At 45.2% G+C, this 14310-nt stretch overlaps 1 protein-coding gene and 1 long non-coding RNA gene across 2 annotated transcripts in view; both read right to left on the reverse strand.

The window, feature by feature from the left end:
• The window catches only part of LOC306699757 (collagen alpha-6(VI) chain-like), a 25065-nt gene that overhangs the window by 1405 nt on the left and 9350 nt on the right, over positions 1 to 14310 (reverse strand). Inside the window, exons 10-32 of the mRNA XM_079164477.1 lie at positions 14056 to 14148; positions 13761 to 13814; positions 13467 to 13538; positions 13265 to 13291; positions 13120 to 13164; positions 12861 to 12914; positions 12496 to 12558; positions 11627 to 11692; positions 9822 to 9875; positions 9449 to 9484; positions 9304 to 9366; positions 7492 to 7554; positions 5982 to 6044; positions 5072 to 5134; positions 4942 to 4992; positions 4600 to 4635; positions 4432 to 4494; positions 4276 to 4338; positions 4156 to 4191; positions 3882 to 3918; positions 3699 to 3710; positions 2632 to 3125; positions 1574 to 1664 (exon numbers count right to left, since the gene is read on the reverse strand). Of these exons, the coding sequence (XP_079020603.1) occupies positions 1574 to 1664; positions 2632 to 3125; positions 3699 to 3710; positions 3882 to 3918; positions 4156 to 4191; positions 4276 to 4338; positions 4432 to 4494; positions 4600 to 4635; positions 4942 to 4992; positions 5072 to 5134; positions 5982 to 6044; positions 7492 to 7554; positions 9304 to 9366; positions 9449 to 9484; positions 9822 to 9875; positions 11627 to 11692; positions 12496 to 12558; positions 12861 to 12914; positions 13120 to 13164; positions 13265 to 13291; positions 13467 to 13538; positions 13761 to 13814; positions 14056 to 14148 (1699 nt within the window). The remainder of the gene's footprint in view (positions 1 to 1573; positions 1665 to 2631; positions 3126 to 3698; positions 3711 to 3881; positions 3919 to 4155; positions 4192 to 4275; positions 4339 to 4431; positions 4495 to 4599; positions 4636 to 4941; positions 4993 to 5071; positions 5135 to 5981; positions 6045 to 7491; positions 7555 to 9303; positions 9367 to 9448; positions 9485 to 9821; positions 9876 to 11626; positions 11693 to 12495; positions 12559 to 12860; positions 12915 to 13119; positions 13165 to 13264; positions 13292 to 13466; positions 13539 to 13760; positions 13815 to 14055; positions 14149 to 14310) is intronic.
• Positions 10100 to 11106, reverse strand: LOC306700174. The gene is made up of 2 exons (XR_013767195.1): positions 10967 to 11106; positions 10100 to 10335 (listed from the first exon to the last, which is right to left on the reverse strand). It is a non-coding gene; the product is annotated as an uncharacterized lncRNA (long non-coding RNA).

Raw genomic sequence — 14310 nt, forward strand, 5'->3', positions numbered from 1 at the left:
AGACTGTGAAGTACATTTCCTTCAGATGTGGCTGCTAGTTCCCATTTTTCAGAAAAGGGACGGTGAAGGAAGTGCTCCAATTATTGAGGAATCACACTTCTAAGCTGAAGGAAACCTCAGGAAGAAAAGCAGAGTCTGAAGAACGGCGGTTTCTTTGTGGATGGTGCTGCAGGATTATGGAGCGCTCGATCCATCTTAGCACCCATGTGCTCAGCAGTTGGGTTCAGACCAGTTTTCAACTATCTTGGACAGAATCCTCAGGAGCAGATCAGGGGCTCCGAGTCTTCTGAGTAAATCCTGAGGAAGCTTTGAACTCCTAGCTCAGGGGTCAGCAACCTTTACCAGCCAAAGAGACACTTCGTCATATTTTACACCAAATAAAATGCGTCTGGAGCCGCAAAAGCTCTTTGATGTCAGTTTATAAAGTTTTATATAAAGTTATGTTATTTATACAAAAACTATAGTTTGTTGTGTTTATGAAATTATAGAAGAAGAATAAAGACACTTGTTGACATGTTGTTGCTATTTTACGTGTTCTAACAATAAACTCTGATGAAGAGGAGAGTTTGCAGCAGTTGAGGAATCGCTCTTCATCGCTCTTCATCGCTCGTCTCCATCGTGATGCTTTCAGCTCATGTTGTGTGTTTGTTCTGGAAGCTTCTTTCAACTTTACAGTTTGTGTTGTTTGCACATTTCTCTCCACACATGAAGCATCAGGTGAGCAGCATCGTTCACAGTGAAGCAGATGAATCCGTCCACGCAGAGTTAAACTCGGTTTCCTCCGTGACTTCTCTGTTTGTGGATTTATCCATCGATGGTTTACTGAGGCGGCTCTGCAGATCATGATCAGCTGCAGGGAAAGACTCTGTGCAGCGACGGGAGATGCAGGAGGCGGATCACGCAGCGCCGCCGTTTATGAATATTTTACTATTTTGCTCGACAGAGTTTGAATCCAGGTTGATGAGATCTTTCATAAATATATTTTCTTCAATGTATTTCTTCATACGTGGCTGTGATGTAGTGCTCACTGATACAATATATATGAGATGTGGCTTTCAGATCTCAGCAATATGTTTGTGAATGTGTGAATCTGACAACAGAGACAGGAAACAGCTGCTGCTGTTACACGAACACAACACACGCACGGAAGGAAACCAGCAGGTTTGAAACCAGTAGGACGCAACACCGGCACCCACTGATGCCCCGTGTTTGTTAAAACTGGTATTACGGTTTTGGTGTGGATGTAGCCTCGGGAGCCTCGGGCGGCTCCGGTCTGATCCCGTCTACACCTCGAGTGTTGATCGTCGGGGCGAGAGGTGATCCTGCGTTCGCTCGTACAGATGGAAGTTGTAAAAAGTAGTTCGGTACCTCAAACCCTCTTTGTGATTGTTGATTTTTAAAAGGTGCTATAATTGTCAGACATGGGAAAGATCTGGTCTGATGATCCAACACTTATATATATATATATATACTATACAAACAGCCAACACGAGTTCCCTTTCTCAGAGTGTCTGGACCATTCAACTTATCAGTTCAAACTACAAAAAGCCAAGCAATCAGAAATATAGCATACCGTAACAGACCGCACAGCTCTGGACCTTCTTCAGGTCAGCAGCCATGTTTTTACCCAGAACGGTGAAGATGGAGCGTCCCGAGTCATCGACCTGAGGAGACACAGCAGCTGGTTATTCATTCATTCTGACAAACGGAACATCTCAACATCCATCTCCAGAAAGAACAGTGTTATCTTCAACATGTTCTTCAACACATATACATATACACACATATATATATATATATATATATATATATATATATATACATATACACACATATATATATATATATATATATGTGTATATGTATATGTATGTATGTATATATATATATATATATACATACATACATATACATATACACATATATATATATATACATATATATATATATATATGTGTATATGTATATATATATATATATATACATATACACATATATATATACATACATATACATATTTCAGACTCAAGACGGTAACTGGAGTTGGATGTAATTCATGTGTTTGGGGGCAACAGGAGCACAGAAGAGCTCTCCAACTGAAGCCAAACATAAATCATCACTTCACCTGACCCACCACACGTCTGTGACGCAGAACCTGCTTTAAAAAAACACGTGGCAGGTGATTGGATGAACCATCTGTCAATCAAACTCCAACTGAAGCCGGTCAGAAGAAGAGATGTTTTCTCCATAGAAAAGCCTTCAATGTCTTTGCTCTTCTTTAAATGAAGACATGAAGTGATGCTACAGCAGCTACGCTAACCTCTTCAGGAGCCGCCATTGTTGTTTACAACCAACAGTCTCCTCACACACTTAAGCCCCGCCCCCAGCTGCCAGTAGCTCCTCCCTGGACTCTGATTGGTCGGTGCTCTGGCTTACTGCACACAAATGCATTACTTGAAGCCTGACAAGATGGATTGTGTTGACATTTGCAGTTTGTTGTGTCTTTCCGCCAAGTCACATGGAGAGTGTTTGACTGTTCTCGTCTGATGAAGGGATCATCTCAAACATGTGGTGTAGATTCAGACCCTGAAGTTCGGATGTGATGCTTCTGAACTTCTGGACCAAACCTACCTCCAGGGCTCGACCGACAGCAGGAGCGTTCTTCAGAGAGATGACTGCCGGGACGATGCCGAGGGCCCGGTGCTCCATCACGGCCGTGATGATGTCGTTAACGTCCTGTGACGGCCCGTTAGAGAGGAAGACCGCCACCTTCCTCATCGTCACTCCCGCTCGGACTCGCTTGAAGACGTTCTGACCCACGAAGCGCATGGCGGCCCCCAGCTGGCGCCGGCTGGACGTCCTCTCCAGGGCGATGTTCTTCACGGACTCGATCAGCTGAGTCTTGCGGCGGTAGTCCTGGAAGCGGATCAGGTACTTGGTGTAGGCGCTGTAACCCACCACGGCCACGCGAGCACCCGTCGGACAGTTGCTCTCTGAGATGGTGACGTCCTCCAGCAAGGACAGGAGGACAGAGCGCTGCCTCTCGAAGGCCGCCGGGGTCACATCCTCCGACATGTCCAGACCCAGCACCAGCTCGGTGGGGTAGGCCGGGCACTCGGACTGACCTGAAGGAGTCGTGTTGTAGAAAGGGCTAAGAAAGTCACAAATACAACCCAAAAGCTTCACGTGTTAAAGCTGCATTCTCTCTAGTGTCCACCAGGGGGCGACTCCTCTGGTTGTATAGAAGTCTATGAGAAAATGACTCTACTTCTCTCTTGATTTATTACCTCAGTAAACATTGTAAACATGAGTTTATGGTCTCAATCTCTAGTTTCAAGTCTTCTTCAATACAGCATGATGTTCATTTAGTACATGATGGTCCATTTAGAGTCACACAGACCATAAAGCAGGGGATGCTTTAGGGGCGGGGCTACACAGTGATTGACAGGTCGACACCACAGCGTGTCACAGTGTGTTTTCACTTCATCAAAGTTAATTATAACATTTTTGCCCTAAAATTGTTACAGGTAACATGTTGTTGTACTTAGCTCCGCCCTCTCGTGTCACTTCTGGTTCCCGACAAATAAAAAGAGCGACAGCAAAACCAAGATGTTTAAACCAACGAAGGTTCAAAGGTGAATGAATGGAGAGTAAACTTTTCTCTTCTACTCACCAGACAAACTGGAGATGATACATACCGTGGTAACAAGCTGTGTGGACAAATAATATTTGTGTTAACGTGTAGATGGAAGTCAGTAAACATGAAGAGATTTGATGGAGTATTTATGAAGTATTTATAGACTTCCTGTCAGTAGTATGAAGTGTCTAAATGAAATAATAAATCTCCAGTATTCTGCTCACAAACACATTGAAACACTCACCACAGTTGTCTCTGATGTTGCTGATCAGCTGACAATCCTGATAAAACACAGAATATGTAAATATATATTTACTGTTCCCTTAATGTTGGCAGGTCGAGGGAATGTAAGATGGACTTACAGGACTCGGATCCTTTACTTCAGTAAAAGTACGAATACACACTGTGAAAATACTCCACTACAAATAAAAGTCCTGCATTCAAAAGCTGACCGAAGTAAAAGTATATAAATGTAGTAAAAGTAGAAGTCAAATGTTCCCATTCCATCATTGACTTACAGTCATTCCTTTGCTTCCAGGAGGACCTCTGGGACCCTGAAGGAAGGATGACATCATTATTATGTCATCGTGTTATCTTCTGCCTCGTGTCTCTGATGACGAATAAAACAAAACTCTCACTTGGTGTCCCGGATGACCCGGTTCTCCAGGCCTGCCTGGAGCTCCCGGACCGCCTGAGTTCCCCTGAATCCACCAGAACCAGAATTAAAAAGTCACAGAAGAAGAAGAAAAAACATTTAGAAATAAGAAATAAATTAGAGGCATGTTGTGGCTCACCCCTCGACCTTGGTTCCCTTTAGGTCCCGGGTTCCCTTCGGGTCCCTCCAGACCGTTCTCGCCCTGAACACACAAGAAAAAACGGACTGAGCCGTCTGGACTCCAGCGATCTTCTTCTTCTTCATGTTTGATTCAGATCTCAGTTCTTAGAAGAAAGGATGGACTCACCTGTAGACCAGGGTAACCAGTGAAACCAGGATCTCCCTGTAACGAGAAGAAGTACATTTGATTCATTTGTATTGTATCAGAACAGAAGGTATTTAATATATTGATACGACTTCAACAGTCAGGGTTTAGTGGCGTCTTTGTGATGGCTGTAAAAAATGAAATAGAAATGATGGTCAACATTCAGCACCTTTAATCACCTCTTCTTCTGTGGTGCTTTAACAGCACCAACCAGCTGTTTTTATGTATTAAACTAACATATTCACACAACAGGAGAGGATGGAAACCAGACTTCTATGGTGATGGTCTCATGTTCATGTTGGGGTTTCGTTGGTCCAGCCCTACCTTGGCTCCTTCGGGTCCTCGAGGTCCGTAACCGTCTTCTCCGTCATGACCCTGAGACGCGGGACAGATGGTCAGACTCACCGATGGAACTATAAACTCACAGTATTCACAACGATGATCAGCTCCTTACCGCCATTCCTCTGGGTCCCCGTGATCCAGGAGCTCCCTTCACACCTGGCTCTCCTGGTTGGCCCTTTAACAACAACAACAACAACAACGAAGTAACTTAGGTGATCCTTCTGACTCCATTATCCGGTCATGGGTTAGGGTTAGGTTTATGACCAATCATCAAGCAGCTGGACTCTAACATCCAATCACAAGTGGACAGCTCTACGTAGGCGCAGGGACCCGATCACTCAGACCACATCAGGAGGTGGTCTGGGCCACATTGGAGGACTGCCTACTCCACTGACGTCCTCTGAGAGGAAGTGCGTCCTCATTCACTGGCTTTGTCCACGACATCTGAACATTTTGGAAAGGCTATAGAGAAATGTAACCAAGGTATCAACATTTGGGACACGCCAAAGAACTGACCCAGGGTCTGTTTGCTTTTCATTTCTTCTTCTTCTCTTCATTTCCGGCAGACTAGGCAGAGGAACTGCATCGCTGAAATGATCTTCCTTCGTAGGGAATCTGGACTAAGCCTTAGAGAAAGGGAGAGGAGAGAGGACTAGGGACCCTGATCCTTCATGTTAAAGGGACCAGCTGAGGTGGTTCAACATCGGATCAGGATCCTCCTAGACGCCTCCCTTTAGACGTCCAAATCTAAAAACAGGCCCCGAGGTAGACCCAGAACAAGCTGGAGGGATTAGATACCTCGTCTGGCCTGTGAACGTATCGGAGCTCTCGAGGAAGAGCTAGAAAGCGTTGAAGATATCTCGTTTGTGGACGCAGCCTCGGGACAAATAAAGCTGATTCTGATTGGATGATCATCGGGTATCCGTGACAACAGGCCAATACAACCAGAGCTATCACAGCCGGACTCGTCTTAATGTGGTGTTGATTCATCAGATGAGGCAGAAGGAAATGATGCCACGCACCTTCTGTCCGTTAGCTCCACGACGTCCAGCCAATCCTGGGTCTCCAGCTGGTCCTGGTCCACCCTGCAGGAAGACCAACAGAGTCCAGGCAGGACTGGCATTAAAGATTCAGACCAGATATAAAAAGACTTTGACCCTTAAACACAATATACAGAACTATCTTTGAAGCTTGTTGAGGCCTTTAAACTGACGACAGTCATCATGTACATTTGAGTTTGTTATTCAGCTTTAGGTGAGCAGCTAAAGAAGATAAATACGACCAAATTAAAGAATTATATGAGCTAATAACTGAGCCTCAGTCGACTCTGTGCATAGCAAACAGAACCATCATGAGGTCATGCTGCACTTGTGATTATTATAGAAGTGACAAAAGAAAAATCAAGTGAAAAAAGAAAAGTAAAAAAATATAACATGATGAAATGTATTGTGGTAAAAAAACAATCTGCCTCAAATTAAAGAAAAGTTTGACAGCCGACCTCTCGTTCTGTCACCTGCTGTTTACACTTTCAACACAAGGATTACAGATGCTTTCTTCTCACAGGTTTTACAGGAAGTAGGTGAAGAAGACAGGAAGTAGGTGATGAAGACAGGAAGTAGGTGATGAAGACAGGAAGTAGGTGAAGAAGACAGGAAGTAGGTGAAGAAGACAGGAAGTAGGTGATGAAGACAGGAAGTAGGTGAAGAAGACGGGAAGTAGGTGGAGAAGACAGGAAGTAGGTGAAGAAGACAGGAAGTAGGTGATGAAGACAGGAAGTAGGTGATGAAGACAGGAAGTAGGTGAAGAAGACAGGAAGTAGGTGAAGAAGACAGGAAGTAGGTGATGAAGACAGGAAGTAGGTGAAGAAGACAGGAAGTAGGTGATGAAGACAGGAAGTAGGTGATGAAGACAGGAAGTATGTGAAGAAGACAGGAAGTAGGTGAAGACAGGAAGTAGGTGATGAAGACAGGAAGTATGTGAAGAAGACAGGAAGTAGGTGAAGACAGGAAGTAGGTGATGAAGACAGGAAGTAGGTGAAGACAGGAAGTAGGTGATGAGGACAGGAAGTAGGTGATGAAGACAGGAAATAGGTGACGAGGACAGGAAGTAGGTGATGAAGACCGGACGTATGTGATAAAGACAGGAAGTAGATGAAGACAGGAAGTAGGTGAAGACAGGAAGTAGGTGATGAGGACAGGAAGTAGGTGATGAAGACCGGACGTATGTGATAAAGACAAGAAGTAGATGAAGACAGGAAGTAGGTGAAGACAGGACGACGGCGGTCACCACCTACTTCCTGTCCAGGTCATTAACGTCTCTGTCATCTTTGAATAATTGAAGTTTTTTTTGTACTTCGGATCAAACCAGAAGGTGTGAAATGGCCCTGAAGTCCTGGTGCTCATTGAGAGACTTTTAATCGTACTGATCAGCATCATTGTCAACTAATCCACAGTCCTGATCTGGTTTTGAACACAACCACACTAAATTGAGTTGGACAACTACAGGAGGACGATGATGAGGTGATGCACCGACCTGAGGTCCAGGAAAGCCAGAGAGTCCTTTTGGTCCACGACCACCGTTTTTTCCTCTGCTTCCCTGCAGAGAAAACATGGACTGCTTGAGGACACTTGAAGAAACAACTGGGAATTCTTATTTATATGTTCATATCTGTCATTTGTATTATCCTCTTTTATTCTATTCAGGCTTCTTTCTATCTTCTATTTCCTTGGACTCTTTTCAGTGACTCAGTTATGTAGTGAGTCTTTTTTGCTTTCCCGTAACAGCTGGGCACGCTCAGTGTTTAACTGTGGGAACATCCGTTTGCAATCTGTTAACTTTGCACTGCACTGTTCTTCTCGTAAATTATTTTTCTTCTGTGAGTTTTATCTCGTACATTTAAGACTAATCTTGGAAGTTACCATTTTCCCGGCTCTGCCATAGACGAGCGAGAGGACAACATGATGCTTTTATTTTGTAGAAAGTGTTCTTCACTAACAGATGTTCTTTAGTTCAGTGGACGTTCCAACTAAACTCTGTTCAAAGAGACAAAGATCCTCTGAGCAGCAGAAGAAGAAGAAATCAGCTGGAAGCTTAGATTGAAACAGGAACAGCTTCCTGTTTCAAGAGTTTCACAATAAAAGCAGCCTAGAACAAACAGGAGTTAACTTTATCAAACTCTTCTTCAGACCTCTTCAATCAATATTTACTGATCAATAATCAAACTGTTTAGTTTAACAGGATTCTCTCTGTTGTGTGACAGACGGGTTGACATGTAAATAAAACATCTGGAATCTGAATGATGCTATTTTAATCTGTGAGAAGAGTTTTCATTGAAGGAGAGAAGAAGTTTTCATGTGTGACAGGAAGGAGGTTCAGAGCGTTAACTTTTCTCCTTATGCAAGATCCCCACATGGTTTCCATTTCACTGAACAGCTCCGCTGAATTTCTCTGGAAGTCTGTCCGTCAGCCAAGACTCCCAAGTCTCACATACCGAACCCTCGCTGAGCCGTGTGGAGGCAATAGAAATGCTCCGATGTGCAGAGATAAGAGCAGGTTTTGAAGTGGGAACAAACTACATTTCTGCTCACAGATCAGTGTACATACACTTGTAAATGTACTTGTACATGTACTGGACTCTGTAATCCCCCCCCCCCCCAAAAAAAAAGAAGAAAGTGTCCTCTATGTTTCTGCAGCAATAGGTCTCCTAAGTTAGTGTTGGTGTTGGTGCTTTTGCTGATGTTGGTGCTTTTGCTGGTGTTGGTGCTGGTTTTGGTGTTGGTGCTGGTGTTGGTGCTGGTTTTGGTGCTGGTTTTGGTGTTGGTGCTGGTTTTGGTGTTGGTGCTGGTGTTGGTTTTGGTGCTGGTGTTGGTGCTGGTTTTGGTGCTGGTGTTGGTGTTGGTGCTGGTTTTGGTGTTGGTGCTGGTTTTGGTGTTGGTGCTGGTTTTGGAGCTGGTTTTGGTGTTGGTGCTGGTTTTGGTGTTGGTGCTGGTTTTGGTGCTGGTTTTGGTGTTGGTGCTGGTTTTGGAGCTGGTTTTGGTGTTGGTGCTGGTTTTGGTGTTGGTGCTGGTTTTGGTGCTGGTTTTGGTGTTGGTGCTGGTTTTGGTGTTGGTGCTGGTTTTGGTGCTGGTGTTGGTGTTGGTGCTGGTTTTGGTGCTGGTTTTGGTGCTTTTGCTGGTGTTGGTTTTGGTGCTTTTGCTGGTACTAGTCTTGGTGTGTTCACCTGCATGTCGTAAAGCATGTTAAAGGACCTAACGTGGTCTGGATGAGATGATCCGGAGGAGAGAGCAGCTGTTCCTGTGACCTGTTAATCAGCTTCATGTTGGCAGCTGTTGTATGATCACTCACCTGAGGACCAGAAGCACCTGGGCTGCCCTGAAGTCCTGGATCCCCCGGGTCTCCAGGTAGCCCCTGTAGACGGACAGTATTTCAATGTGTAATGGATACTTAAAGCTTTGCATCAGAGTCCAGTGTTGTTGAGTTCCTCTCCTACCTTCTGGCCCACAGAGCCTCTCCTCCCGTCTGGACCCTGCACAGCAGAAAACACAATCATCTGAGGACATTTAACTTTTACATCGTTCTGATTCACATACAGACAGAGAACCAAAACGCATTTCAAATGGATTGAAAACTTTACGTGAGTACAAGAAGAGAAGTATTATCAGTAAAACATACAGTGAAGTACAAGTATAAAGAAGTATAAAATGGAAATGGTAAAACCTCAAAATTGTACTTGTGCTTGAGTAAGTATATTTCCACTAGTGGCCGTAGCTACTGCATGTAATGTGTGTATACACACATATACACATATCAAAATCTACATATATATAAGAATGATAGGACAGAATGGAGGTCAGAAATCTCACCGGGTTCCCGAGGCCTCCATCGCCACCTGCCCCCCCGTCCAGTCCAGATAATCCCTGTGTGAGGAAGAATACACTTCAGAACATTACAGTCATTCAGCAGACGCTTTTATCCAAAGAGACTTACAATCAGTGTGTTCAACATAGTGTTCAAGAGAACTACTCGTCACCAGAAGTCATGAGTTCATCTCCTTTAAACATCTCAGAGCAGAAACCAGAGCAGACGTACAGAAACACACTAGCATGAACACAACCAGTGCTGAGAGGAAGGCTCAGGGTAGAGCTTCATGAAGAGGTGAGTCTTCAGCCTGATGGAAGATGGGCAGCGACTCTGCTGTCCTGACGTCAGTGGGGAGTTCATTCCACCATCGTGGGGCCAGGACAGAGAACAGAGACCGGGTCCATCGGCCGCAGGGACCTCTGAGCGACGGGGAACCGATCGCCCCGAGGCAGCAGAGCCAAGTGGTCGGGGGGGTGTAGGGCTAGACCATGGCCTGGAGACAGGAAGGAGCTGTTCCTTTCACTGCCCTGTAGGCTAGCACCAGAGTCTGAACCTGTAGACTAGCACCAGAGTCTGAACCTGTAGACTAGCACCAGAGTCTGAACCTGTAGACTAGCACCAGAGTCTGAACCTGTAGACTAGCACCAGAGTCTGAACCTGTAGACTAGCACCAGAGTCTGAACCTGTAGACTAGCACCAGAGTCTGAACCTGTAGACTAGCACCAGAGTCTGAACCTGTAGACTAGCACCAGAGTCTGAACCTGTAGGCTAGCACCAGAGTCTGAACCTGTAGACTAGCACCAGAGTCTGAACCTGTAGACTAGCACCAGAGTCTGAACCTGTAGACTAGCACCAGAGTCTGAACCTGTAGGCTAGCACCAGAGTCTGAACCTGTAGACTAGCACCAGAGTCTGAACCTGTAGACTAGCACCAGAGTCTGAACCTGTAGGCTAGCACCAGAGTCTGAACCTGGATGAGAGCTCTTACAGGGAGCCAGTGTAGAGCACGGAGAAGGGAGGTTGTGGGAGAACTTGGGGCGATCGAACACCAGACGAGCTGCAGCTTTCTGGACGAGCTCCAGAGGTCTGATGGCCGACGCCGGAGCTCCGGCAAGTAGAGAGCTGCAGTAGACCAGGAGGGAGATGACCAGAGCCTGGATGAGGACCTGCTCCGTCTCCTCAGTGAGGAAGAGGAGAATCCTCCTGATGTTGTAGAGCAGGAATCTACAGGAGCGTGTAACCGATGAGATGTTTGCTGAGAACGACAGTTGGTCGTCCAGGGTCACACCCAGGTTCCTCGCAGTCCGAGTTGGCGTCACCACGGTCTCGTCCATGGTGATGGACAGGTCTCGGTGCGGGCAGACCTTCACCAGGAGGAACAGAAGCTCGGTTTGGTCCAGGTTCAGCTTGAGGTGGTGTGTCCTCATCCACTTCGGATGGAAAGGGTTGAAGAGAAACCGGTCTGAAGTTCTTGACATCAGAGGGGTCAAGTGATGGTTTCTTCAGAAGGGGGGTGACTCTGGCAGTCTTGAAAGCATCCTGAAACACTACTACAGTACCCAGAATGCTTTGCCTGATGGTTTATACAATAGCCTCTAACTTTGGCCCACTATTACGAGCTGTGTGAAGCGCTCTGATTGGATGTGTAAAGTATTCTAAAGGAAGCTATTTCCAACACTTCCCAGCGTGTCCCATGGTGTCCAGGACTCCTGATCACAGCAGGATGCTTCAGACAGCAGTGCATTATGGGACTTGAAGTTGACCTAACAGCATCAGTCAACACAGATCCAGAGTGTGATGGTTCCTACCGGTAAACCTGGGTTCCCAGGGTCCCCTTTGGCTCCCGGACTGGTGTTATCAGCCCCTGGTTCACCCTGTCGGACAAAACACAAAGATCCTCAGTCCGCCCTGAAAGAGAACGTTCACATGGAGGAGCCTCCAGCTGTGATCGGCTCTAACAGGAGACATTCGATTTATTTCTCTGTCACAAGCAGATTCAGAGTGAGCTGTGTTTTCTCAAGAAGTTACAGAAGACTTTTGGCTGAGATGTACTGGACTTTAAGGGTCTGACGTGTGGGATGTGGGGCTTTTAGAAGGCCGTCCAACTTTGATCCTGTTTTTACTGTAAACATTGAGCCAGCAGGAAAAACTCTCCCACAGACATGCTGGTCTGGCCTGTGAGAGTCCTGCTCACATTCCTTCATTGAATGTTAGTATTTGTTTCTGAAGCCTCAAGAGCTCTTTACTTATTATTAAATTATATTATCATATTATTACTGGCACTGCTTCACCTCCTTCTAGGGAGCAGAGGTTACTACTTCACTGATATTTGTTTATACTACTCTTTATACTACTGTTTAGACTACTACTACTTGCTTGTACTACTGTTTGTACCTGCATACACTTATTTTTACTTGCATGTTTTTCTTGTATACATTTTGTAGTACTCTGCTGTACTGTAAATATTGTGCATATGACAAATAAAAACTTCTTATTGCAGCTGAAAACAGGAGAAAATAAAGGCAAATACATTTCATTCATGAATATATAGTTTTAAATTATCCTAAAATTCACAGTGAGGGATCATGACTCCTCCTGATTGTTTCAGATGTTCAGATGAACTTCTCTAAATGAGAAATAAGATAATAATGATAATAACATCAAATGTTGGACTCACCGGATCTCCTCTGAGTCCTCGCTGTCCTTTAAGCCCCGCCTCCCCTCTGATACCCGGGATACCCTGAGGACGAAAGGACAACCTGTCAATCAACCATCCGGGGATCCCAGCTGATCAGTGTGGACGGATTACAGCAGGAAACGTAATTCAAATGTACGTAGACATAAAAATAATCACATCTGTAATAACAGTAACAGTAGAAAGTATTCATATAAATCATAATATTTACTACTGGTAATGATACTAAAATATAATTTATTTCAATGCATTTTCATGAATATATTATTCGTTCTATTTGTCATACTTGAGTTGAATTAAATGTTTGATAAATATGAAGAACATAATAAAACAGTTGTTTTTCTTACTGGGTTTCCAGGCTCTCCTCTCTCTCCTCTCTCTCCATCTGTTCCAGTCAGTCCCTGCAGAACCAGAACCAGAACCAGCTCAGAACCAGCTCAGAACATTACTAGAGAGATGTTTGGTTTCACGACTAGTCGCTACGGTTCAATCTGCAGCCTCACCACTAGGTGGCACTAAATCCTCCACACTGCTCCTTTAAGTTGACTCTGGTTTATAATGAATGAATAAAGAGGCTTCAGTTAGTCTGGATCGTGATGTGGGTACCTGCTCTCCGTCGACTCCGTCCAGTCCGTCTGCTCCGTCTTCGCCCTGTTGGAAGAGAATCAACGTCTCACTGCTGCTCGACTCTGTAAATCAGACTCTAACTAACCTGAGCAGACTTCAGTGTTTGGCAGTCCTGAGCACTCACCCTGTTACCGGAGACTCCTCTGGAGCCCTGCAGACACAAAGCACCATGAGACAACCTTCTGTTTTACATTCTGTCACTGTGATCACAAAAGAACCAACAGCAGCAACCTGAGAACGTCTGACATCACTTTGTTTCTTCTAAATGCAGCCTCAGCATTTCCATCTTGTAAGAATATGAAGTGAATAAAAGATATTGTAAAAACCTTGTGTCCTCTGGCTCCAGGACAGCCCTCCAAGCCCTGAGGTCCACTTGGTCCAGGAAGCCCTCGCTCCCCCTGCAGCCCAACAGAGCCAGAAGTAAATCAGAGTCCAGAAGGGACCAACACAGATCAGCTGACATGGTTTCATTTTGGATGATTCAACGTTTTTAGGAGGAATCCACGACCGTCAGAAACCAGAAGATGAAACTAGACCGCACACGAAGGGAGCACACAGTTCATCCTGTGGTCCCACCGGTCCGTCAGCACATTGAGTCAAACTGAATGAAGAGCACTTACAGAGACTCCTTCCTCTCCAGGGAAGCCCAGCTGACCCTTCTGTCCAGACGGACCCTGTTCATGAAACACAACAAGACCAGAAACTGTCAGATGTCATCGGGCCGACCGCTGACCTCCTTTCTCTACATCGTTTCACTGTGAAGTGAGCATCCTTCAATAAAAAGTGATCTTTACGACACAGAAAGAGGAACTGGGCCCATTAAAGGTGTCACACATCATGTGTACACTCTAAAGGGGTGTGTCTTCCACCTAAGGGGGCGTGTCTTCCACCTAAGGGGGCGTGTCTTCCACTCGCCTTTGAGCCCGGGCGGCCCCGAGAGCCTTGGACGCCTTCATGTCCCGAACATTTGCACATGACGCTGCAGCACTCCCTGTCCGACACCGAGTCCTGCAGAGAGACGGAGAGAGATTTTAGGTTTTTAGAAACTTTTATTTACTTAAAACAATATGAACGAACAAAACATTGTTGTCATGGCAATAATTAAAACATATCAACAAACAAAGAAAAACAAAAACACAAAAAACAAAACAAACACCCTGCAGTGTGTTA

Source organism: Pholis gunnellus, assembly GCF_910591455.1.
Source record: "Pholis gunnellus genome assembly, chromosome: 8".
In the NCBI taxonomy this organism is placed as follows: Eukaryota; Metazoa; Chordata; class Actinopteri; order Perciformes; family Pholidae; genus Pholis; species Pholis gunnellus.